This window comes from Moschus berezovskii, chromosome 15, assembly GCF_049115385.1.
Source record: "Moschus berezovskii isolate FMDL1 chromosome 15, NW_MosBer_1.0, whole genome shotgun sequence".
NCBI classification, from domain to species: domain Eukaryota; kingdom Metazoa; phylum Chordata; class Mammalia; order Artiodactyla; family Moschidae; genus Moschus; species Moschus berezovskii.
Window position 1 is genome coordinate 36,349,628 of NC_142474.1, and position 25,162 is coordinate 36,374,789.

General features: G+C 42.2%; 2 protein-coding genes across 6 annotated transcripts in view; one reads left to right on the plus strand and one right to left on the minus strand.

The window, feature by feature from the left end:
* The window catches only part of SHLD1 (shieldin complex subunit 1), a 161,161-nt gene that overhangs the window by 29,987 nt on the left and 106,012 nt on the right, over window positions 1-25,162 (minus strand). The window contains exon 1 of one of the 5 annotated variants that reach the window (XM_088843975.1): window positions 17,972-19,416. The exons of the other annotated variants lie outside the window; for them this stretch is intronic. Coding sequence (XP_088700101.1) covers window positions 17,972-18,047 — 76 coding nt within the window. The 5' untranslated portion in view covers window positions 18,048-19,416. Of the gene's footprint in view, window positions 1-17,971; window positions 19,417-25,162 lie in introns of those variants that run through there. 5 annotated transcript variants of the gene reach the window in all.
* LOC148775413 (COX assembly mitochondrial protein 2 homolog) lies at window positions 7,913-8,467 on the plus strand. The gene is made up of 2 exons (XM_088843976.1): window positions 7,913-8,126; window positions 8,331-8,467. Exons 1-2 carry the CDS (start codon window positions 7,974-7,976, stop codon window positions 8,415-8,417), a joined length of 240 nt encoding a protein of 79 aa, XP_088700102.1. The 5' UTR covers window positions 7,913-7,973; the 3' UTR covers window positions 8,418-8,467.

Below are 25,162 nucleotides of genomic sequence, written 5' to 3' on the forward strand. Positions count from 1 at the left end.
ATTTGCTTGCTTTGCTACCCACACTCCCCAAGAGCCTCTCAGGGTAACTTCCACATGTCCACCTGGCAGAACAGCCTCAGCTCCCCAGCCTGCTGAGCTCTTGCCTCTGCAGCTCTCCACCCTCAGGCTCCAGGCCTGCTCCATGGCTGCTGACCCAGGTCTCCCCCTTGTTGCTTTCCTAAATTTTCTGTATTATTTCAATGATGATTTCCTCTACCCCACTGTTTTATTTTTTGCAGATTTCTTCTACTCCATCATTATCGCTTTCTTCTGAGTTCTTTGTTTCTTATTCATCTTGGTTTCTACATTTTATGATGGAGGATTTCCACAAATATCTACTAATCTTTGGCTGTGAGTTCATAATTTAAGGGTGAGGCATTAAAATACGAATTGGAAGCTCTTGCCATGGGTAGGGCTTATAGACTGGTGGACTTCAGGTAGGGTGACTGATGTTCATTTAGGTTTTCCAGAGATGGATCCATTCATCTCCAAAATGGCCATAAGGATGCTGTTTTAGACAGAAAGACCCAGACAGTCCTCTCTGAGGAGATGGCATTTAACTGGGAAGCCCTACATACAATGAGAGAGGAAGTAATGTGAATATCTGGGGCAGATAGGTTTCAGATAGAGGAAATGGCAAATGCAGAGTCCCTGAAACAGAGGCAGGTTTAATTAGCCAGGATGAGGACCAGCCAGGAGGCCCCTGTGGCTAGAGCAGAGGAAGTAATGGGAAGACAGAAAGAACGATATGCATTTATAGCTTATGGAAACAATTTTCACTTAGACTTTGTCAGAGACATTAAAAAGCCTAATATCAAAATATTTAGTTATAGTTTATAAAAATGAATCTGAATCATTTTTACAGGACTTGACATCAGACAAAAAAAGATCACAGTGACTTGCCTTTGTTTGGTTAACCAGGCAAGCTAACAGATATGTGAAATTGTTTATCCCCATTCAACCTTGTGAGGATTATGAAAAATGAGAATCTATACCTCATAAACACTTACACTAGAGACAGTGAATAAGATATGAATCTGTTCACACATCTGAGCTAAATCAAAGGAAGCAGCTCACGTTGTTGAGAAAAATCAAAAGCTTAAAAAAAACTAACCAGTTGCCAAGGCAACAACAACAAAAAACTAGACAGAAAATATATTTTCCATCTTAAGCACTATCACATTCAAAAGCTCAGTATCTTCTGGCCCTGCTTTTGAAGTTTTATTTAACCTTCATTCAGTCATTCCTGGAGATGGGGCAAGAATTGAAAATCCACAGAACCTGAGTCTTGGTCAAAGCCAGGTAGTGGCAATGCACTAGTAAAAAGTATTTTAAGGGAGGGGAATAAACCCTCTGGTTCACAGACTAAGGCATAAGAACTACCTTCTTGAAATTATTCTTTGATTTTTCCTGTATGAAACGATTTTGCAGAGAACTTCCACTTATGAGCTGGACACCAAATGGTTACTGAGAGACTTGAAGGTCAAATAATGTGCTGGAGAATTTCCAGATCCTTCCCCTTGAACTTGTGCAATTTCAAAGGGTGACTCAGAGCTGACATTAAACACCATCTGTGCTTCTCCACCAGACACCCTGCTAAAAGCCCTGCTGTCCACAGGCTGCCAAACTCAGTCTTGACTCTCCCCTCGCCAGCTTTCTCTATCCAGAGGCTCCATTGCTTCTTGGAGTCCCTGTGCTCCATCCTCCATGAAGCCCACACAGGTTCCCAGGCAGGACTGACCCGCCCACCCCACAGCCCCAGGGTCTAGTATACAGCACCCAGTGGTTCTTCCACATCTGCGGAAGGCCTGTGCGTAGCCCTTTTCTTATCTGACTGTGGCTCCCTAGAGAGAGAGACCCTGTCCTAGATATTGTGGTACACATGCCCCACATGAGCCTGGGGAAAATGGTCTTAGTGAATAAATCAGAATGAATTAATATACTGCTCTAGATTTTAATGCTAAAGAACAATCTCAAAACACCATCAAAACAATAAGTGGGAAGAATCTGGTAAGCTGGTGGTGGGGAGAGGGAGGCAACTGTGTCTGACTCCAGCTCAGGCCTTGGCCGGCTATGTCACTAGTTGAACCCCTCTTGTTTTCCAAACTGTGTCTGCAGAATACCACCTGTGTCCAGAGAGAGGGTAGCAGGTGTTCATAAAAAAGGGGCTTAAAGTTCAAGGTGGTGGGGTTAAAAGCATAAGGTAAGTCTTTTTATTTTTTTTAAGGCAAGTCTTTTTACTGTAGACCTTTGTGCAACAGCGTCTTACCTGGAGGATGGAAGGGAGCAGAGCAGGCCAGACACCTGATAAACACCGACTCTCATTCTCTTTATTGTTGCTCTTCTCATCCATCTACATTCTGTAGATTTTTTTCTATAATGACTGTATACTATTTTAGTTAGAAAAACTAGTTTATTAAAATAATTAGTCAAATTAGAATGTAACCTAATTGGATAATGATTCCTTTTCTAAAGTTACACACAATTAGTTTCACTATCAATTTTTTCCCTTAACTTTTAAAGTTGTATACAGGATAGGAGAACCACTCAATCTGGGTGAGGGAAAACACCACCATAAATCTTCCTCCTGGCAGGCAGTTCTGTTCTGGCCTCCAGAGGGCTCCCAATCTGCTTTCCCGAAAACTGAGTACCACCTTCCTGACAATGAGGGCATAAACACCACATGTATGAACTCACCCTTAAGCAGATACCTGCATTCCATGGGTCATAAAGATGAAGGGAATCAAATGTAAACACACGTGAAGTTTTGTCTCCTCAGTGCCAAGAATAGCAGGCACATCTTAGATGAATGGGGTTCCAGGCAAGAGAACAATAGGGCCACTCAGGTCAAGGGTTAGACAAAACAGAAATGATAATGGTGCAAATCCAAACTTTAACCTTTTCCTCTTTCTGTAACTATTTCCACAAGAACTAACTTGTCTATAACGTTGCATGTGTGTGTGTGTGTGTGTGTGTGTGTGTGTATTTCTCTGTCTCTCTCACACACACACCACAGGACCCATATTAGATGGACTCTGTTCAGGACAATCATTTATAATAACAGGGTGAAGCAGAGGCCTAGAGATGATGCGAACGTCATGAGACCCCTCCCCCAAGCAGAGCTGAGCTGAACAAACCATGTTCCCATTAAGTTATTTTAAACGTCAAAAGAAACCGTCTGTCAGAGTTAGAGGCGTGATTTTTCTTACCAATGAACAATCTCATTTAAGTGAGTATAATTTAAATACTTTAAGAATCTAAAGAGAAACTTGGGACAAAACTCAGAGGAATCTGGAGGAAAAAAACTGAAGCAGAAGAGTCTATTTTTAGGACTATTTTAAGAGAAAAAAGAAAGTATAAAACACTGTATCTTGAGAGTCCCTTGGACAGCAAGGAGATCAAACCAGTCAATCCTAAAGGAAATCAACCCTGAATATTCATTGGAAGGACTAGTGCTGAAGCTGAAGCTCCAATACATTGGCCACCTGATGTGAAGAACTGATTCACTGGAAAAGCCCTGATGCTGGGAAAGACTGAGGGCAGGAGGAGAAGGGGGTGATAGAGAATGAGATGGTTGGATGGCACCATTGACTCAATGGACATAAGTTTGAGCAAACTCTGAAAGACAGTGAGGGATAGGGAAGCCTGGTATGCTGCAATCCAGAGGGTTTCAAAAAGTCGGACATGACTGAGAGACTGAACAACAAACAGCACTGTATGGTGTGTACACCCAGGGGAATGACAGATGGGGAATGGGAGCTCCAGGTATGACAGGAGGACAGACCTGTCAGCCACACAGCACAAGGGCAGGGAAGGCGATGACCAACTGGTTCCAGAAACAAAGAACAGCACAGATGGAGACAAGTGCCTAGAAACCTCAACCTGGAGAAGTAGACCTTCTCTAAGATTCTTGAGCAGAGAACTAGGATTAATGGGGTGTTAAGGTCTAAAAGATGTTGAAGTTTAAAAAATCTAAAAGATCTCACCCTGCTTTCAGGATGAGACTTAGAACAATACTATTAAGTATTTTAGTAAGCAGAATGATGCTATCCTGGAAGAACTCTGTGTCTTTTCAGTGATTTGGAGTATAGTGCACCCACCAGCAATGCTGACCTCAAAAATAAAGCAGTGGATAAGAAGAATCTTGAGTTAAATATCACGACATACTCTTCTATGGCCCAGCACTTCATCTAAGCTACTCCTTCACACATGGAGAGTCAAGAAAACCAAAACAGAAACACATGCAGCTTCTACTCTATCCAAGAATCCTTTAGAAATGTAGAGAAGTCTCTCCTAGACTCATTCCTATTATTCTTGCTGCTGCTGCTAAGTCACTTCAGTCGTGTCCGACTCTGTGCAACCCCATAGATGGCAGCCTGCCAGAGTCCCCCGTCCCTGGGATTCTCCAGGCAAGAACACTGGAATGGGTTGCCATTTCCTTCCCCAATGCAGGAAAGTGAAAGTGAAGTCACTCAGTCGTGTCCGACTCTTAGCAACCCCATTGATTGCAGCCCACCAGGCTCCTGCATCCATGGGATTTTCCAGGCAAGAGTACTGGAGTGGGTGGCCATTGCCTTCTCCTCAATAGAGGAGAACAGGAGGACAGGAAACTTGAAAGCAATGCATTAAAAGAAAAGCAAAAGAAGATTATATAACAAAATAGCAAGAGTTTCTTTTATATGTTTTTTATATTTTCCATCTTCTACAGTAAACATGTAAACAAAAAAGTGTTTAAAAAGAGATCAAAGGATTAAAGAAATAAAATTGAGACAACTCAAAGGAAGCAACACAACTGCTGCCACTTAAAAGCAAATGCTTGCTCTGGCTCAGGCATGATCTCTGTTCATCTTCCTACCTCTTCAATGACAACAGTCATTTGTCAAATATTTACTAAGTGTTATTTTTTTTGGCGGTACACCGAGGCATGTGGGATCTTAGTTCCCCAATCAGGGATGGAACCTGGACTCCCTGCAGTGGAAGCACAGTCTTAACCACTAAACAGCCAGAGAATTCCCCTCAAATATTTATTAAATGTGCATCAAATGCCTGACCCTAGGTAGAGAAACAAAAGACACTGGTGGAGCTGTTGTCCTCAACAAACCTGTAGTCAAGAAAGATACAAAAGAAATATAACACCAGAGCACTATAAAATGCTAAACCATGTTCTTTGATGACTGTTGTAATCGGAGCTTACAAGAACAGAGTCAGAGGTGCCATAAAGAACTCACTGAACCAGGACCCCAGACCCAGCTCCTAAAGGAAATGGGGATTTGGATAAACTCCCATGGCTCTCCACAGAATGATTATAGCTAAGGTGAAGTGGTTTCAACCTGGTAGCTCAGTGGTTTCTCTGAATGAATGAGACACACATGTGTCTGAGAGTGGAACTGCTGGGGTACACAGTATACAAATGTTCAGTTTTTAGAAATCCTGAAAGTAGGTGCCATAGAATATATGAGAGTGAAGGGCCTGACTCTGGTTTGGCTTGTTCCTGGCTATAATGATGGGAGTCTTATATCAGGTCCATCCAAATCTGATCTATCACCGAAGATGGTGAGCCCTCAAACCACTCTATTTTCATCTACCTTAAAAATATCATCTTCACAGACATTGCCGACACTTATTTTTTCCTAAAGAAAAGGCTGTTAAAACTAAGAAGAGCAGGAGAAACTGCACTGTTGTTAAAGGCAAATTATATTATAAAGGACAAGCTGTCTAGTAAAACAACCTATAATTACAATTATCTTCAAAATAAATGAAATTATCTGTATAAACCCAACCACTCACTGGTAAATTAATGGAAAAACATGACAATGTTGAGCTTTTAACTGCCTCTGTTGCAAAACCCCCAAACCTAACCTTCAGTTATCAGGCAGAAAAGAGGCAATTAGTTTGCAACAGATGTATCACTAAAAACCTGTTACAGTGGAGCCCCAGAGTTACTAATTCCAAAATTTATGAAGTCCATCTGAGTAATTTTTACAGGTTTTCACTTTAGACAATCATACTTAGATAGTCCCTCCTAACTAATTGCTTTTTATTTTGCTTTTGAGTCTTAAAAAATATTTCCAGTATATATGCTTCATATGAGCTCTATTATATCAAACTCCAAGTTTAATTTCTTTTCATTTTTTTTTCATTATATTAAACCTCAGGAAAATACCAGATGACAAAATTATTGAGTAATGATAGTGCTTAAACAAATTAAGGCTTCCAGGCTGTGGTGCTAACTTGTTTCCAAAAATCAATCTTTTTCAGGTTATCAAACATCACTTGTGACCTTTAAAAAGAACTCCCTGAAGTCATTAATTCATAAGAAAAGCTGGTTAGACTATTACAGTAGTGAATAATGTAAAATGATGCCAATTTTCAATTATAAGACCTGCTAATGATTACTACATATTTTTAGTATTACTGAAAAGGATTGAAATGGTTCAAATAACAATCAAATATATTTTGCTTGGTACCATCAAATGAAACTACAAATAAACACGAAATGAGAAATAGAATAATTTCAGGGAAATAAATTTCCTCCAGTAATCCCTATGAATACTGAAGGAAAAAATAATTTGCTCTTGGTACAAGATCTGCTCCCATTCAAGTAGAAAGGGTGGTTGCTCTACTGATGGGAAAGTGGGGTCATAAGGAAATGACCCCTTAAAGAAGTAAGGAATGACTTGAAGAGTATGGAAAGGAACTTCATGGATCCTTCTGTGACACCTAGAATCCCTACTCTGCTGACCTCCAGAGATTACAACATGCCACAGAGTACTGTGACCAATATGTTTATTCATTCAACAAATATTTGTGAAGGATCAATTATGTACCATACCCTGTCCTACAGCCTGGAGATTCTGTGATGAACGACACGGATAAAGCCCTCATGGAGCTAAAGATCTAGAAGAGGAGGTAAAACAAGGAATAAGTAACTCCACAGATAAATTCTGCTGCTGCTGCTGCTGCAAAGTCGCTTCAGTCGTGTCCGACTCTGTGCGACCCCAAAGACAGCAGCCCACCAGGCTCCCCCGTCCCTGGGATTCTCCAGGCAAGAACACTGGAGTGGGTTGCCATGATAAATTCTAACAAGTGACATATAGGGTGCCACAGAGAATATGACAGCAACTAAATCTGGATACTGTAGGGAGATGGGGTTGGAGATGGACTTGTTATATACGACATGGGATAGTTAACCAGGTGATAAATATACTAAATCCATTATTCATAACTAATGCCACCTGTATCTAGGTGATATTTATTGCATCTTTCCCTTATTCATTTCAATATAACTAATTTTTTGGAGCACTTTTTAAAAAACTTTTTATTTTGTATTGGGGTATAGCCAATTAACAATGGTGGGATAGTTTCAGGTGAATAGCGAAGGGACTCAGCCACACATAGACGTATATCCATTCTCCCCTAAACTCCCCTCCCATCAAGGCTGCCACATAACATTGAGCAGAGTTCCCTGTGAGCTCTTGTTTTTATTTTAACTACTTGGAGGCGCCACAAAGGAAAGCAGAGTTGAGCATGGTGCGGTCTCTCTTCCAAGAGTGGAAAATCAAGTCTACACAGCAAGCAGTCCCATAAACAACCCTGCACACCACAACATGAACTGCACTTGTAATGAGGCTGTGTGGGAATCTAACTGGAGGCAGGGGAAGACTGCAGAGAACAAGAAAGGATACCCAGGCCAGATGCAGTGAAGATGCAGCATTTCTCCAGACCTAGGAGGAAGGAAGAGCACTCCTGAGAAAACGAATGAGCATGGAAAGTTTAAAAATGGTACACAGCGGGGGCGGGCCGAGCGCTGTCAGCAGAGGAGGGCGCCTCGCCTTCGCCACCCGGAGCTGGCCCGGCTCCGGCGTCCAGGCCGCGCGTTTGGAGGCGCAAGTCTTGGCCTGTGAATACCGCTCCCGCTCTCCCGGGGTGGCCGCGAGTCGGGTTGCTCTGCTGTGTTCCATCTCCTTCTAAAGATGCATCCTGACTTATCTCCACACTTGCACACTGAAGAATGCAACGTCTTGATTAACTTACTTAAGGAATGTCACAAAAATCACAGCATTCTGAAATTTTTTGGTCATTGCAATGATCTTGATCGGGAGATGAGGAAATGCTTGAAGAATGAGGTATGTCTTCCCCTAAAGTCAAGAGGAGAAACGAAAGCGTCTTCTGGGGACAGTATTTTGGAACATTGCTGATTTTTTGCATGTACATAAATGAAAGCAACTATCTTAAAATAATCACTGTAACTCCTCTGGATGAATTTTAAGGTTTGAGAAGTTGAATCTGTACAGCAGAAAGAATTGTTGATCAGCTTTTAGCTCTAGCAGTACATGGAAAAGAGGAACAAGAGCAGGGAGCTTGGCAACACAATGCGAAAGAGACTTTTTAATCCTCCAGAGGAATCTGAAAACTAGATCTTATTTTCACTGGATGCCTTGCCTGAGAGAAGACCCAGAGACTCTTGGTTGGTCACTGAAGGAATCCTGTTGCATTTGGTCTCTAAAATCCTTTGACTGGAAAGTGACCCATGAGAAATCAAGCCTTGGAGAAGTATGGAAGCCCTGGATCTGGAATGTTTGTCGGGCAGAGCTGTTTGTATCCTCCCTCCTCTACCAACGCATCTGAGACTTCTGTTTCTTCCCTTTGCCTATGACCTGTTAACATTTGAGTACCTTAACCTTCAATAAAACCATTGATTCTAATAAATAAATAAATAAAAATGGTACACAGGTCATGGCATGTCTTATGGGCAGCCAGCAGACTGGACAAGTGGCAGGGGAGGGGAACAGAGTGCTGGGTATGAGGGCAGAGACAGGAGGGCTTATGGGTGGAGAAATGGGTGTGGGCCAGACAACAAGGCGCCATGACTCAAGGCCATGTGGGAGCTGCAGAGCAGAGGGACCAAGGGCACTATGCGGACATTTTCCACCCACCCTCTGGTCTAGATGCACTCTTTAGCTGGCTCCACCCTGCTCTGCCTCAGGAGGCTGACCACGTGGACTGCACAGATGGGCACTCTTGCCCTCTGCCCTGGGGTTGAGAACCAAAGGGAGGCCTGGCAGGAGATGCAAGGCGAGAGAAAGGTGAAATGGGACCACTTCCCTGGCTCCCTTCCTGGGTGGTTGTCATGGGCTGACCACATCCCTCCTCTAAGCTCACAACTCCTGTCAGGCAGCCCACCTACCACAGCTCTCAGGCCCTGGTCATGCCTCCACTGTGGTTTCCTCACCCTTGCTCAGAGCTTTATTAAGCTTTCCTCAGATTATCTGGTTGGGTTATCTGTTCCTCACCAGGACCTGAACTAGTGCAGTCATGCAGCAAGGAAATTGGAAGGTGACTGAGGAAGGCGTCACAGGCAAATGCAGAGAGGGAGAAGCTTGTGGCAGAAGGAGAGGACCGGGGGATAGAAGGTCATGATGACGGAGACGAGTCGGTGGTCAGGGAGGTGGGATGTCAGACTAGCCCTAGACCACAGCACTTACGTGAACCCTGCCATGTGCCAGGCACGATTCCACAGGCTCTAACAAAGCTCACTTAACTCTCACAACTTCCTAATGAGGCATGCCAAACTAGTAAGTGGTGAAGCTTGGATTTAAATCCAGCCAAGTCTAGTACCAGAGTCATGTTCTCAACCTCTGTGCTAGACTGACTGCTCTGGTTGGCAGAGAAGGACACTTCAGAATTCCAGACCCTGCAGGAGGCAAGACAATGGTGGTAAAAACTCTGAGGAAAGCCATCTGGGTAGACTGCTGAAGTAAGGCTACTGAAGAAAACCTTGCAAATCTATGCGAACTCTGCCTCAGTGACAATGTAGAATCTTGGGCAGAAATCCTAAAAAAATAAAAGATGACCATGTCCCAATAAGTTACAGTCAGTTGGAAATTCCCTGGTTGTCTAGTGGTTAGGATCCTGGGCTTTCACTGCCAAGGGCCCAGGTTCAATCCCTGGTTAGGGAACTGAGATCCTGCAAGCCATGTGGTGTGGCCAAAAAAACAAAACAAAACAAAAACAGTTTTCTCATAAAACCATGTTATGTTTGTAAGAAACCTCACATTATCAAAACACATATCACATAGTTATTTCAATATGGAAAAAGGAGAATTGTGGTTAGAGTTGATTAGATAATTTTTCCTGTAGGACCTTCAACAATTGAGAGTTTAGTTATATTTTATTACCATCTAAAAAGAATAAATTACTTAATCAAACACCAACAGAGAACCAAAAGAGAAACCTGAACAGCACAGAAAAATAACCTGTAGCCAAGTTTACAACCAATGAAGGCAAAGAAAAGCCCTGGACACCAGCTGGCCTTGGGCCTCTCACACAGTGTAGCTGTGTGCCTTGTGCCCTGCGGGCAGCCGCTTCCTTCCTCCAGCCCAGGGGAGCCTCCAATGGCACTCGCATCTCAACCCCTACTGGTCCAGAAAACGAAAAATACAATTTCAATACACTCGGATGAATAATAACCAGTTTGCAGAACAAACTTAGACAGTAAGGAAAATATTAGTCAACAATGTTTGTTTAGGGCTTCCCAGGTTGCCCAGTGGTAAAGAATCCATCTGCCAATGCAGGAGACGTGGGTTCAATCCCTGAGTCAGGAAGATCCCCTGGGGAAGGGAATGGCAACCCACTTCAGTACTCTGGCCTGGGAAATCCCACAGACAGTGGAGCCTGGTGGGCTACAGTTCAAGGGGTTGCAAGAGTCGGACACAACTCAGCACCTAAAACAACAACAACAATTTGTTTGTTTCGAATCTCCTGCAGCAGATAAGGTCATGAAATCAACAGTGCTCTGTGATGTGTAACAGGGAACATCCCGTGACTTCTTTTAAATGGCATGTCACCTTCTTAACTCTATCCTTGCTCAAATAACTTCCACAGCAACCACTTTCCTTTCCTTAGGGAGAAACAGAGGAAGGGAAAACGCTCCCTAACCAGACTTTTTGTTTGCCCGGTGGGTGGTGACATAGTAAGGATGAGTGCAATAACAAGTTCTTAGAAATGTTGCCTGGGGCCTGCAGCCACACGGTGGGTGTCAGACTATAGGTGCTGACTTCACTGATGGGCCTCTCCTTTATTCTGTTCTACCTGAACATCCTTAGGTGGGGTTCCAGGCATACGAAAGATGGTGCTGCAGAGAACGATCCGTTTCTGAGGTTGTTTCCTCTACATTAAGGTAGCTTGCCACGACTGTGTATACACTCAACTTCTTGCAAGAGGAGGCAGTTGGCACATGGCACTGGTTAATCAGTAATGTTCCATATATTCATATTAACAGGACTGGTTAATCAGTAATGTTCCATACATTCATATTAACAGGAGCCAAGAAAACCTACACTACTGTGAATATTTATCCTTTCAGGTTCAACCTGCTAATTTGTTTTAAAGGAGTATACCCTCTCTTTGGGGTATAACGGGAGATTCCATAAAGGACTTTGAGAGGGATATGGTTTAGCTGATTGTATTGCCAATTTTTAAACCTTCCTATTTTCCTGATGCCTCAACACCCCTAAGCACAGACTGCAAGCACCTGCCAGGCAACCAGATGCACAGTGTGACAAGGCTGGTCCCTTCTTGCCCTCCCTTGACTGTGACCAAGTGACATTCAAACACACCAATAAAATCCCTTCACAACTTTCACTTGTGTGGGGACTGTAACTGACCTTGGCGTTCTCAGCTCCTGACCTGCTTGTTGAGTCTGCTCCCTGAGTGCTCCTCTCACATGACCCCCTGCCCAGCCTGCGGGCCTCCCTCCTCTAGCACTGTGAGTATAATAAATACTCTCATTTCATATGCATCTCAGAGTGTGGACATCATTCTTAAGACCCCACAAGGGGCACTGACTCCCCATTTACAACATGCTAGCAATCTGGTGGTTTTGAAAAGGAAGATAAGGCCTCTGATGACCGCAGCAGTTGTGAAAACACACACTTCAATCCACATTGTAGAAAACTGGAGATTTCATCATTAAATTCTTCTATAGGTACATATTCCCTTAAAAATCCAAGTTTGGGAAAGAGATTTTTTTTAGGCTGGATATGGTCAATTTCGGAGAAGGCAATGGCAACCCACTCCAGTACTCTTGCCTGGAAAATCCCATGGACAGAGGAGCCTGGTAGGCTGCAGTCCATGGGGTCACTAAGAGTCGGACACGACTGAGAGACTTCACTTTCACTTTTCACTTTCATGCACTGGAGAAGGAAATGGCAACCCACTGCAATATTCTTGCCTGGAGAATCCCAGGGATGGGGGAGCCTGGTGGGCTGCCATCTATGAGGTCACACAGAGTCGGACATGACTCAAGCGATTTAGCAGCAGCATGGTCAATTTATGGAGAAGGAAATGGCAACCCACTCTAGTATGTTTGCCTGGAAAATCAGATAGACAGAGAAGCCTGGTGGGCTGCAGTCCATGGGGTCACAAAGAGTCAGGCACGACTGAGCAACAAACACACTTGGTCAATTTATATACCAATGTATATAATTTTAACTAAATCTGTTTCTTATGTTTCTAATCTACTTAAAAATATTGAATCCGGATTTCTTTTAATTTCTTTTCAATGACTGGTAATATTTCTCTTTCACAGGTTACCACTTGTTTTCACCTCACTCGATTCCCTAAGCCCTCTCCTTTTCCAAGAAGAAGTTCATTTCACTTAAGTCATGATCATGGGTAAAATTCATGTCAAAATTTCAGTCCACTTTAAACTATATTTGACAGCCACTGTACAGAGCAGCACCTCTAGTTCTCTTGACTAAAGGGCAAAACTAGGTAGTAGATAGCTATAGGCTTTAGATCCTTGTGCAAGATGGTAACTTGGGCTGAATCTTGTAGATTCGACATTGCTGCTGCTTCATTTAGGAAATGACATTTTAGATCAAGGCAAAAAGTAGACACACAAGTTAATAATTCATCCCAGATCTCTACTGCAGTGTTTAAAACATAGTTCTTCAATTATGGTGGAAGATGAATATTAATTCAATCATCACTTAACACAAATTTCTTGAGTAGCTGCTTTGTGTCTGGCATTAATTCTAGATATTGACAATTAAGCAGTGAATAACAGAAATAAAGTGCTTACCCTCATAGAGCTTATGTTCCCCCTAGTAAAACAGAAAATAAATGAGCAAACAGAGACTTTAACTGGAGACCGTGATAAACCCCAGGAAGAAAGATAAAGCAGAGGAAGGGGATAGAGAATGATGTGGATGGGAAGGCCAGGATGGAAGGGGTGAGCCAACAAGGCTCCTGGGAAAGTCATATTTGAGCAGAGATCTGCAGGAAATGAGGGAACAAAACATGTTCCAGTGGAAGAACATTGCAGGCTAAAGGACCTAAAAGTGCAAAATCTCAGAGGTGGGGATGAGCTTGTGTGTGGCTGGTGAGAAGTGGGTAAGGAGGAGGGGATATAGCCAGGCAGGGAGAGGCCAGATCACGTGGGGCCCAGAGGCCAACAGAAGATATTTGGATGACATCCAAAGTGCACTGGAAGCATTTAAGTAGGAGAGTTAAGTGGAAGAACTGACAGTTTAGGAAAAGGTTGTTCTGGGTGCCAATGGAGAGTGCCAGTGGAATCAAGGAGGGCAGGAAAGGGACTGGAGATTAGTTAGGAAGCTACTGCAGAGTCAGTGGAAGATGGCGGCTTGCACGGGTGGAGTGATGGAGGTGGTGAGACGCTGCCACACTTGGAACACATTTGGGAGATAGAGCCTGTGGGACTGCTTGTACTGGACACAGAGGACAGGTTTGAGGACTGAGGAACTGGGTGAAGAGAAGAAAATTAGGTGAGAGGTTGAGCTGTTTGTTCATCTGTTTGAAGGGGATCAAGACTTCTATTTGAACTGAAGTTTGAGGTGCTTATTAAATGGCCATCTAGAGCTACGGATTAGGTAGCTGAGTATATGTGGCTGGGGCTCAGGGAGAGCTGGCACCATAGAAGTTAAAAGACATCATCATGGGATGAGGCAGATGGTGAAGGGGAGAGGCCTGAAGTCTGGGCCTGAGATGCTCCAGGCGTTAGAAGCAGTAAGAAGAGCCAGAACCCAACAAAAGAAGCTGAGAAAAAGCAGCCAATAAGAGGGGAGAAGAAGCAAGAGGAAGGGCTGTCCCAGAAGCCAAGTGAAGAACAGATGTCCAGGAAAGGGATGACCAGCTGCATCAGTCATGCTGTTTGGTTAAACACGATGAGGACTGAGAACTGACCATGGGATCTGAGAGATAAAAGACAACACAAGTCCACAAGAAGAGCAGGGGTGTGGTGTGTGGAGGTAGGGGAGGGGAGGGCTGGTGGGGAGGGGAGGCAAAAGCCAGACTGAGTGGGTTGAAGAGAAATTAGGAGGAATGAAGAGAGTGGGTCAGACAAGCTAGACTCCTCTTTCATAGCCCTTTGCTATAAAGATGAACAGAGAAATGGGGGCAGTAGTTGAGGGCAATAAGGAGTCAAATTAAAGATGAGAGATTTTATGCTGCAAAGAATGAACCAGTCAAGAGGGGAAAATCAAAAATGCAGGAGAGAAGAGATAAGTGGAGGTGTGATGCCCGTGAGCAGGAGAGAGAAGACAGGAATTGCACATGAGTGGAAGGGATAGCCTTAAACAGGAACACAGACAATTAGTCAGTGTAACAGATTAGGGCATCTGGGGACAGAGGCAGGTGGCAGGGAATGAGAAAGTTCTTTTTCTCTTTAAATTTTCTCAGTCAAATGAGAAGCAAGAAGCAAGGCTGCTTTATGATTCATGGGGGGTAATCCATAATAGAGGCCTGAACGAACCAGCTTCCTTTAGACCCGGGCAAACAAGTGGCCTCCGGATGGACCAATGAGGGCGCCAAAGCCCACAGGGCAGCCCAGCTCTCTGGGTGAGAACTGCCGAACCCAATGCTGCGTCTTTCTCTCTTTTTGTTTTAGTTTTTGTGATTGACTCCCATTGTAGAGTTTGTTAACTGAGCTACAGTAAGTTTCAGCAAAACAATATAATGCATAACATTAAATTAATGCTGTTAATTTTTCAATTTTGTTGTTTATTGTTTTGGCTTCATACTTGTATAAGCACAATAAGCCTGAATTTTTTTTTTTTAATGTTAAGCATTCTCACTACATACACGAAACTTAAATTAACTGTGAGGTAGTGAATGTGTTATTTTCATCTTGCTAATCATTTCACAGTGTATATCAAATCATCACACTGTACACTTTAAATATATATATTACTGTCATTTATTTCTCAATAAAGTTGTTAAAAAAAAAAAGCTATGTCCTTTTCTAAGGAGAGGAAACAGCTGGGAGAACCTGACTTAGCAGCCAGAAGAGGGCATAAGAAGGCAAATCTCTGAGGAATCAAAACCAGGCAGAGAAAAGCCCCTAATCCTTCAGCTACACTTAAAAAGTTTAGAAGTCTTTGATGCATTTGCTCTCAGCCTCCCTAGTGAACCCCTCTTACTTACTGAGGGAAATACTAATATTCCAATAAGGAAAGTAGGTAAGGACATTTACAAACAATTTATAGGTGAAAAATGGAACTACCAATTCAGACCAAAAAAACTGTTGCATTTCACCGGTAGAGGTAGAAAGTAGACTGGTGGTTCCCAGGTGGCGGTAAGGGAAATAGGGAGTTAGTGTTTAAAGGGTAGAGTTTCAGTTTGGGAAGAAGAAAAAGTTCTGGATTTGGATGCTGGTGATGACACAAAAGGACACATATTGCCACTTAACTGTGCATTTTATTAATAAAAAATGGTTCATATGGAAAATTTTTATGTTATGTGTATTTTACCAAAAATGAAAAAATACTGCATTTCATTGGCAAAGAAATGCAAATTAAAGCAATGAGACAGAAGTTTGAACCCATACTCTATCTGCAGTAGGCACGGATGGCTGTGGAAGAAGTGGATGTCACCCAGAACGCAGGGAGACCAGCCTCCTTGCAGCTTGCTGGGTGGAGGAAAAGCAATGTCATCTTCCCAGAGGGCTACAGACTCAAATGCTTTGACACTGTAGTTTGCCTGTCAAGAGCCTATTCTAAAGAAAGCATCAGTACCCAGACTGAGAATATGAAACGAAGTGCATACATATGCATTCACTGTATGCTGGTAAGCCAGAAGGGTACCACCAAGGGATGACAACCTGGAGGAGTATCTGGAAGACAAAGCACAGTGGGCAAGACAGAGCACAGAACTCAAGGGTGCCGGGCACCCATTCCCGTCCAGCTGAAAGAAAATGGCATGCAAAACGGAGCTTTCCAGCAGAAATAGGAAATGATCCTGCAATCAGACGCAGGAGGAACTAGAAGGAAAACGTGTGGGGCAGGGAGAAGGAGGAGGTCTCTCTGGATATTATTAAGGGATCAGGACAGTTGACCCAGCTTTTTCATGCTCCTCTTTCACCCTCATCAACAGGCTCTTTAGTTCCTCTTCACTTTCTGTCCTTACAGTGGTGTCACTTGCATATCTGAGGCTGTAGATATTTCTCCCAGCTATCTTGATTCCAGCTTGGGATTTATCCAGCCTGGCATTTCACATGATATACTCTGTATATAAGTTAAACAAGAAAGACGACAATATACAGTCCTGTGCTCCTTTTCCAAATTTGAACCAGTCAGTTAGCTTGAAATTCAACATTAAAAAAATGAAGATCATGGCACCCAGTCTCACTCAGTTCAGTTCAGTTGCTCAGTCATGTCCGACTCTCTGTAACCCCATGGACCGCAGCACACCAGGCTTCCCTGTCCATCACCAACTCCTCGAACTTATTCACGCTCAAGTCCATCGAGTCAGTGATGCCATCAACCATCTCATCCTCTGTCGTCCCCTTCTCCTCCTGACTTCAATCTTTCCCAGCATCAGGGTCTTTCTAATGAGTCAGTTCTGCGCATCAGGTGGCCAAAGAATTGGAGTTTCAGCTTCAACATCAGTCCTTCCAATGAATATTCAGGACTGATCTCCTTTAGAATAGACTGGTTGGATCTCCTTGCAGCCCAAGGGACTCTCAAGAGTCTTCTCCAACACCACAGTTCAAAAGTATCAATTCTTCGATGCTCAGCTTTCTTTATGGTCCAACTCTCACATCCATACATCACTACTGGAAAAACCACAGCTTTGACTAGACAGACCTTTGTAGGCAAAGTAATGTCTTAGCTTTTTAATATGCTGTCAAGGTTGATCAAAGCTTTTCTTCCAAGGAGCAAGCATCTTTTAATTTCATGGCTGCAGTCACTATCTGCAGTGATTTTGGAGCTCCCCAAAATAAAGTCTGTCACTGTTTCCTTTCCATTGTTTCCCCATCTATTTGCCATGAAGTGATTGGACCGGATGCCATGATCTTTTCTGAATGTTGTTTTAAGCCAAATTTTTCACTCTATTACTTTCATCAAGAGGCTCTTTAGTTCTTCGCTTTCTGCCATAAGGGTGGTGTCATGTGCATATCTGAGGTTATTGATATTTCTCCTGGCAATCTTTATTTCAGCTTGTGCTTCATCCAGCCCGGCATTTTGCATGATTGTACTCTGTATGTAAGTTAAATAAGCAGGGTGACAATATGCAGCCTTGATGTACTCCTTTCCCAATTTGGAACCAGTCTGTTGTTCCATGTCCAGTTCCAACTGTTGCTTCTTGACCTACATACAGATTTCTCAAGAGGCAGGTCAGGTGGTCTGGTATTTCCACCTCTTTAAGAATTTTGCACAGCTTCTTGTGATCCACACAGTCAAAGGCTTTGGCGTAGTCAATAAAGCAGATGTGTTTCTGGAACTTTCTTGCTTTTTCAGTGATCCAATGGATGCTGGCAATTTGATCTCTGGTTCCTCTGCTTTTTCTAAATCCAGCTTGAACATCTGGAAGTTCAGGGTTCACATACTATTGAAGCCTGGCTTGGAGAATTTTGAGCATTACTTTGCTACCATGTGAGATGAGTGCAATTGTGCAGTAGTTTGAACATGCTTTGGCATTGCCTTACTTTAGGATCGTAATACAAACTGACCTTTTCCAGTCCTGTGGTCACTGCTGAGTTTTCCAAATTTGCTGGCATATTGAGTGCAGCACTTTAACAGCATCATCTTTTAGGATCCAGTCCCATCACTTCATGGTTCATGTCAATGTATGGCAAAACCAATACAATACTGTAAAGTAATTAGCCTCCAATTAAAATAAATAAATAAATAAAAATAGATGGGGAAAAAGTGGAAATTGTGACAGATTTTATTTTCTTGGGCTCCAAAATCACTGGAGGGTGACTGCAGCCATGAAATTAAGACACTTGCTCCTTGGAAGAAAAGCTATGACAAACCTAGACAGCATATTAAAACACAGAGACATAATTTTGCTGGAAAAGGTCCTTATGGTCAAGGATATTGTTTTTCCAGTAGTCATGTATGGGATGTGAGAGTTGGACCATAAAGAAGGCTGAGCGCCAAAGAATTGATGCTTTCAAATTGTGGTGCTGGAGAAGACTCTTGAGACATGGATAGCAAGAAGATCAAACCAGCCAATCCTAAAGGAAATCAATCCTGAATATTCATTAGGACTGATGCTGAAGCTGAAGCTGAAGCTCCAATGCTTTGGCCACGTGATGGAAAGAGCCAACTCACTGGAAAAGACACTGATGCTAGGAAGATTGAGGGCAGGCAGAGAAGGCGGCGACAGAGGATGAGATGGTTAGATAGCATCAGTGACTCAATGACATGAATTTGAGCAAACTCCAGGAGATAGTGGAGGACAGAGGAGCCTGGTGTGCTGCAGTCCATGGGGTCACAGAGTCAGACGTCACTTAGCAACTGAACGACAACAATGATGACAACACCTGACCCAGTTCTACCCCAACAGACACCATAAACATGTTCCTTCTCAGAGCTGCCATCTCTGATGTGTGTCAGCAGGATGCAACACAAAACACATGGGACACTGATGTGCTCAATGGCATCATCTGTAAGAGTAAAAATATTATTGGTAGCTGGCAAAGATAGCTAATAAATTATAGCATATCTCTATAATTCAATGTTTTTCAGCGATTAAAAATTTATTTTTGAATTTAAATGATATCAGAAAAGGCTCATGTCTAAAGAAATAGAAAACTGCAAAAATTGAATCGGGTCTGTAAAATAATCCACAGTGAAGCTCTGTATAAATGCTGATTTCTCTGATTTTGATAACTGTACTGTAGTTATATAAGAGAATGTCCCTTTTTTAGGAAATACACACTGTACTACAGTATTTATGAGTGAAGGAGCATCATGTCTACATTTATTCTCAAATGATTAACAGAAAAAAAAATATACAGAGAGAATGATGAAGCAAATATGGTAAGAATATTCTCAGTGGGAGAATATGAATGGAAGGTATAATTTTTTCAAAAAGCAAATAACCCAATTTTAAAAAATCCGATGATAAGCACAGATAATTCACAGGAGAATAAAATGTCTAAGAAAATTAAATAGAGTGATGCTCAAACCTTACTAGTAATCAGAGAAATGCACATTAGAACAATGAATTCTTATTTTTCACCCATGTCATCAAGGATGTGGGAACACAGTCACTCTCAGACATTTTTGATACAGTTGTTTGAAGTGTTAGCAGCACTTATGTAACAAATTTGGAAAGGTGCATGCCTTTTGATGCAGTAATTCCACCTTCTAGGCACAGGATGAAAAAAAGCTGCATGCAAAATTATACATAGAGAATGACTCTTATTTGGTTAAAAAAAAAAAAGCTACAAATAAATCACAAAAATGGTAATGATTAAGGATTATCTCCAGGTTTTAAAAAGGAAAAGGGTTTCTTCTCAGTATCATTTTTAAAAAAATACATGAAATATTCAAGCAAGCAGGAAACATACAAAAACGAAATAGCAAACCTTCATGTACCCAGGAACCAGAATTAAGTGATGTGAACAGTTATAAGAAAATAAGTCATTAGATGTGCTTGAAGACCATCCCAACTTCTTTACACCCTTTTCATCCTAGAGTTTCTTCTTTCTAAGCTTTTTTCAAGTTTGTCTGTATTTTACAATGTTAATTTATTACCCTTATAATAAGAACAACCCTTTTGAAAAGCAGCATTGAATGGAAACAGAATGATGAAGCAAATGTGGTAAGAATATTCTCAGTGGGAGAATATGGATGGAGGGTATAATTTTTTTGAAAAGCAAATAAGCACATCATTTGCACGCTGCTCAGAAGTCTGGGGGACTTTGGTAATTCCCTCTGACTATTTGTTACTGGAGAAACCACTGTACTGTCAGGTATCTCCACTTGCATGCCGTAAGACTGGCTACAATAAGTCTCTGAGTGGAAATAAAATGCCACTTAAAAACCAGTAGCTTTCACATTTGAATGCCCAGTAACTTTTCAGTGGTCAATACCTGCTGAACAGCAGTTGCAACATGACTAAACTCAAAAGAAGGCAGGTGCTGATAAATTTTTCTTCTAGCCCAACCACTTTGTAACAATGAGGAATTTAAATTCTAGAGCAAGCATGTGACTTGGCCAATACCAGACCTGGATCTCATATGGAGGAGACTAAAGGAAGGGCTTTACCAGCAGCCTAACACTGGATCCCTATTTCCCTTTGTGGAAAATGAGGGCTAAAAGGCACCATGGCTTTGATGTGTTCCTAGGATGTTCCACTGACAACAGGTTCCCTCCTCAGATTCCCCAGGCCTGGAGCCTGGTCAGAGTCCCCTTCAGTGGACAGACAAGAAAGGGTTTTCCCCTAGTACTGGGTCCCTGGTCTTGCCCAGGTTGAGATTGTTCATCCAGTCCCAAAAGTCTGCGAGTGATCAATCCGTGCCTCTCAAGTGTCAGCTCTTTCACCTGATGGATGATAAGAAACTAGAGAATTGGCCTCATGGCGGGGATTTAGGGACACACACATGTACATGCACATTCACAACCTCTCAGATCTGGATTTTCACTTTGTATCTCTCAAGAAGACAAACAACAGAAGCAGTATATATCAACTCACCTGACCCAACATGATGGACTTTTAAATGAAATTTTGCCTGATAAACAGCCGACATGGTAGCCAAGCCTCCAAGATGACCCCTAAAGGCCCCCATCTCCTGGAGTTCATGAAATTCTGGAATAGCCTCCTCCCATGCTGTAGCAGGGTAGGCCCGTGTGACACACAGAATGTGGTAGAAGTGATTGGTCTGTTGCTTCCAAGATTAGATTACGAAAGGTACTGTGGCTTCTGTTTTGAGCACACTCCACCTCTCTCTCTCTCTCAACTCACTTGGGGGAAGCCACCTGCCATGTCTTGAGGACACTCAGCAGCCCTGTAGAGGGGCCTGGAGAACTGAAAACTCCAGCCAGGAGTCACATGAGTGAATCTTCTTGGAAGCAGATCCTCTAGTGCCAGTCAAGGCTTGACTGCAACCTCATGAGACCCCTTAAGCCGGAAACCCCTAGCTAAGCCACTCCCAGATTTTTGACCCCCAGAAACTGTGAGATAATGAATGTTTGTTGTTTTAAGCTGTTGAATATTGGGGGTAATTTTTTATCACTCCCAAACTGAGTGATAACTCAGGTAACTGAGGTAACTGAACTCACTGTCCCTCCATACTCAGTATGCTACAATGAAGTTTTTACCAAGCTATGTTTTAGAGTTTAAAACAATGTTGGTCACATGCAAACACAGAGAATGGACTTGTGGACTCAACAGTGGGGAAGGAGTTGGGGGTATAAATTGAGAGAGCAGCATTGACATATACACACTACCGTATGTAAGGTAGATAACCAGAGGGAATCTGCTATATAACACAGGGAGCTCAGGTCAGTACTGTGTGATGACCTAGAGGGATGGGATGTGGGAAAAATGGAAGCGAGCCACAAGAGGGAAAGGATATATGTATACTTTTAGCTGATTCATGTTGCTATACAGTAGAAACTAATATGACATTGTAAAGCAATTAAAAATTTTAAAAAATATTGGTCACAGACTTCCACATAATTTTAAAGCCCTTTATTTAACATATCTATAACTGATGGACCCATAATTTCTTATTTTCTTGGTTGACTAAACTCTGATAGTAAAAGATAATCCAAAGGATTACAAATTGCTGCCATACCCAAGCAAACTGTGTCTTTCAAAGTAGGATGGGGAAACTCTATTTTATGAGGCTTTCAGGGTGCTGCCTTCAGCAGGCTGCAGAAATCCTCTGTGTGGCTCTCAGACAGCTTGATTTGGGACAATATATCAGGCTCTTAGGGATGGTCTGGCTGGTTTTGTCATCCCCACTCTCTTTCTTCAGAACACTGTAAATCAAAGGCCCAGGCTAAAGCTTATACATCAAACTCAGAGATGAAAAGAAGACAAGACCAAAGGAGACATACATAAAACCTTCCCTGTGAGACAGCATGACAGCAGGCTAAGAGATCATTTAACATCAGCCTAAAGTAACACGTTCCCATCTTTATTTTATGAACTTTACTTGGACGTCCACAACTGTTCCTTTTTAAACCTACATATGACAAACAATTCTGAGTTTACTGGTAAAAATAACATGATGGGAAAATGTCTTCTAATCTGGACGTTTCAGAAACGGATTTTGTGGGTTTTCTATCACTAAAAGGTAAATTCCACGACAGGAAAGACTGTTTCTAGCTCACACTTCCTCCCCAGGAGCTAGCACAGAGCTTGTTCAATGAATAGTTGGTGAATAAATATACTGAATTTACTTCCATCTCTGGAGGCCTACAGTCAAAAGGTATCAGCTGAGTGCCTATGGGTACAGCATGGTGCCCTTGCATTGCTCCTTAGCCATGAGGGCCATGAAAGTTAACATGGCATAGACCTGAAACTGAAAAAGACTATCAGGCCCCCCATGTGTGTCCACTGGAATTCAGTAGCTCTTTAGGCAAAACAAATGTGTGACTTTCTTAGCAAATTAACTGCTGTTTTAAATATTCTATAGAGTTCTGATGGTGCCTAAAATCAATAAACATTCATCAATAAATACCACATTATAGGTCGTGAAGGCAAAGCAGTTACAAAGGTGAGCATTACAGTTTGAGTTTGAAAATAATGGATAACGGTGAGTATATAGATGATTTTTGTACTTCTAATGTTCTGTATTGTCAAAGTCTCCTACAATTAGCATGTATTGGTTTTAAAAATAAGAAGAAAATAAATGGTATTCCTGTAGGGGCAGAATCAGGTGAAAGGGGAAAAATTACTAGGCAAGTCAACAAAAATTTGTCCGGGAAAGGTACCCTCTGCTGGCGAACCATAACGATGACTAGCACGAACTTTGGAGTCTGCTGTGCCCTGTTCAAATCTCAGCGTGGCTGCAATATTGTTATGGGCAGGTAATTTTGCCTTTGAGCCTCAGTTTCCTCATTGATAATATAGGAATAATAGTGTCTTCTTTAGGTAGAGAATGAAGATTAAATGAGATAATATGTTTAAGGATCTCAGGTCAGCAGTTATTATTTCTATATTGTTACGGGTGACAGTGAGTGACATCTTACACAACTCTTGGGGTTACTATAGCAGCCCCAACTTTCTTTCCTGATACACAGATATAGAGCTCTTCCTACCTCATTCTTCTACCACTTTCTTTTTTTATTGTTTTCTCTTTTCTCCACTGCTTTTGTCTCTGCCAACTGGAACCAGTAATACTCACTGGTGTGCCACTACCAACACTCACTGGTATGCTTAGGTCCACAGGCGGAATCCAGTTTAGTAAGTCACGGCAAGGTCATATGATCCAGGGTTCCTGCCATCCTACCAATTCAGTATGTGATCTCAAGCTTCTTAATCACTCTTGGCAACTCTGTGTCATCTAACCTATAAAGTGGGGACAAGATCTCTGCCTTTACTTAATATGGAAAAATAGTAGAGGAAAAAATCTAAATAACCTCTCACAAAGTTTCATGGCAAATAGATGGGGAAAAGTGGAAACAGTGACAGACTTTATTTTCTTAGGCTCTGAAATCACTGCAGACAGTTAACTGAAGCCATGAAATTAAAAGACACTTGCTCCTTAAAAGAAAAGCTAGACAAACCTAGACAGCATACTAAAAAGCAGAGACATCACTTTGCTGACAAAGATCCATATAGTCAAAGCTAGGTTTTTCCAGTAGTCATGTACAGATGTAAAAGTTGAACATAAAAAAGGCTGAGTGCCAAAGAACTGATGCTCCAAATTGGTGCTGGAGAAGACTCCTGAGAGTGCCTTGGGCTGCAAGGAGCTCAAACCAGTCAATCCAAAAGAAAATCATCCCTGAATATTCACTGGAAGGACAGATGCTAAAGCTGAGACCACCTTATGCAAAAAGCCAACTCACTGGAAAAGATCCTGATTCTGGGAATGGTTGAGGGCAAGAGGAGAAGGGGACAATAGAGGATTCAATGGTTGGATGGCATCATTGACTCAATGGATATGAGTTTGAGTCAACTCTGGGAGATACTGAAGGATGGGGTTGCAAAGAGTCAGACAAGACTGAGCAACTGAACAACAACAAAAACCTCTGGCAATGCTACAATATCTGGTACCAGACTTGCCCTTCTGCTGTAAATAACCAGAAAATAGGACAAAATGTATGGAACAACTCTTCAAATACTGGACACAGGTGGTATAGGATCCCTGAGAAAAGGGAAACAAAACAAGATGCCCTAGGACTGCCCCAGTTTCCTGCCTGGAGGCATTTTCTGGACCACAGTGCAGGAGTGGGATCTAAGCAGAGCCCAATAAGGAGACAGAGTGTAAGGTACTTGGAATTTGTGAGGCTAAGTCCTAGAGAGAAGGGAGTGACACAGGGAAAGAGCTCCAGAGACTGGAACAGGTATTCTTTTTGAATCTTCTACTGAGCACATGATCATGATTCCTTTTGAAGGCAAACCATTTGACATCACAGTAATTCACAGTTTTTGTCCCAACCACTAATGCTCAAGAAGCTGAAGAGTTGAACAGTTCTATGAAAACTTATAAGACCTTGTAAAACAAACAAACAAACAAACAAAAGATGTTCTTTTCATCATAGGGAATTAGAATGCAAAAGTAGGAAGTCAAGAGATACCTGGAATAACAGGCAAGTTTGGCCCTGGAGTACAAAATAAGGCAGGGCAAAGGATAACAGAGTTTTGTCAAGAGAATACACTGATCATAGCAAAAACCCACTTCCAACAACACAAGAGACGACATTACACATGGACATCACAAGGTCAATACTGA

Coding starts and splice junctions, on each gene's coding strand:
- LOC148775413 (XM_088843976.1), top strand. CDS start 7,974: ATGCATCCTGACTTATCTCCACACTTGCACACTGAAGAATGCAACGTC. Junction 8,127..8,330: donor GGAAATGCTTGAAGAATGAG/GTATGTCTTCCC, acceptor TAGCTCTAGCAG/TACATGGAAAAGAGGAACAA.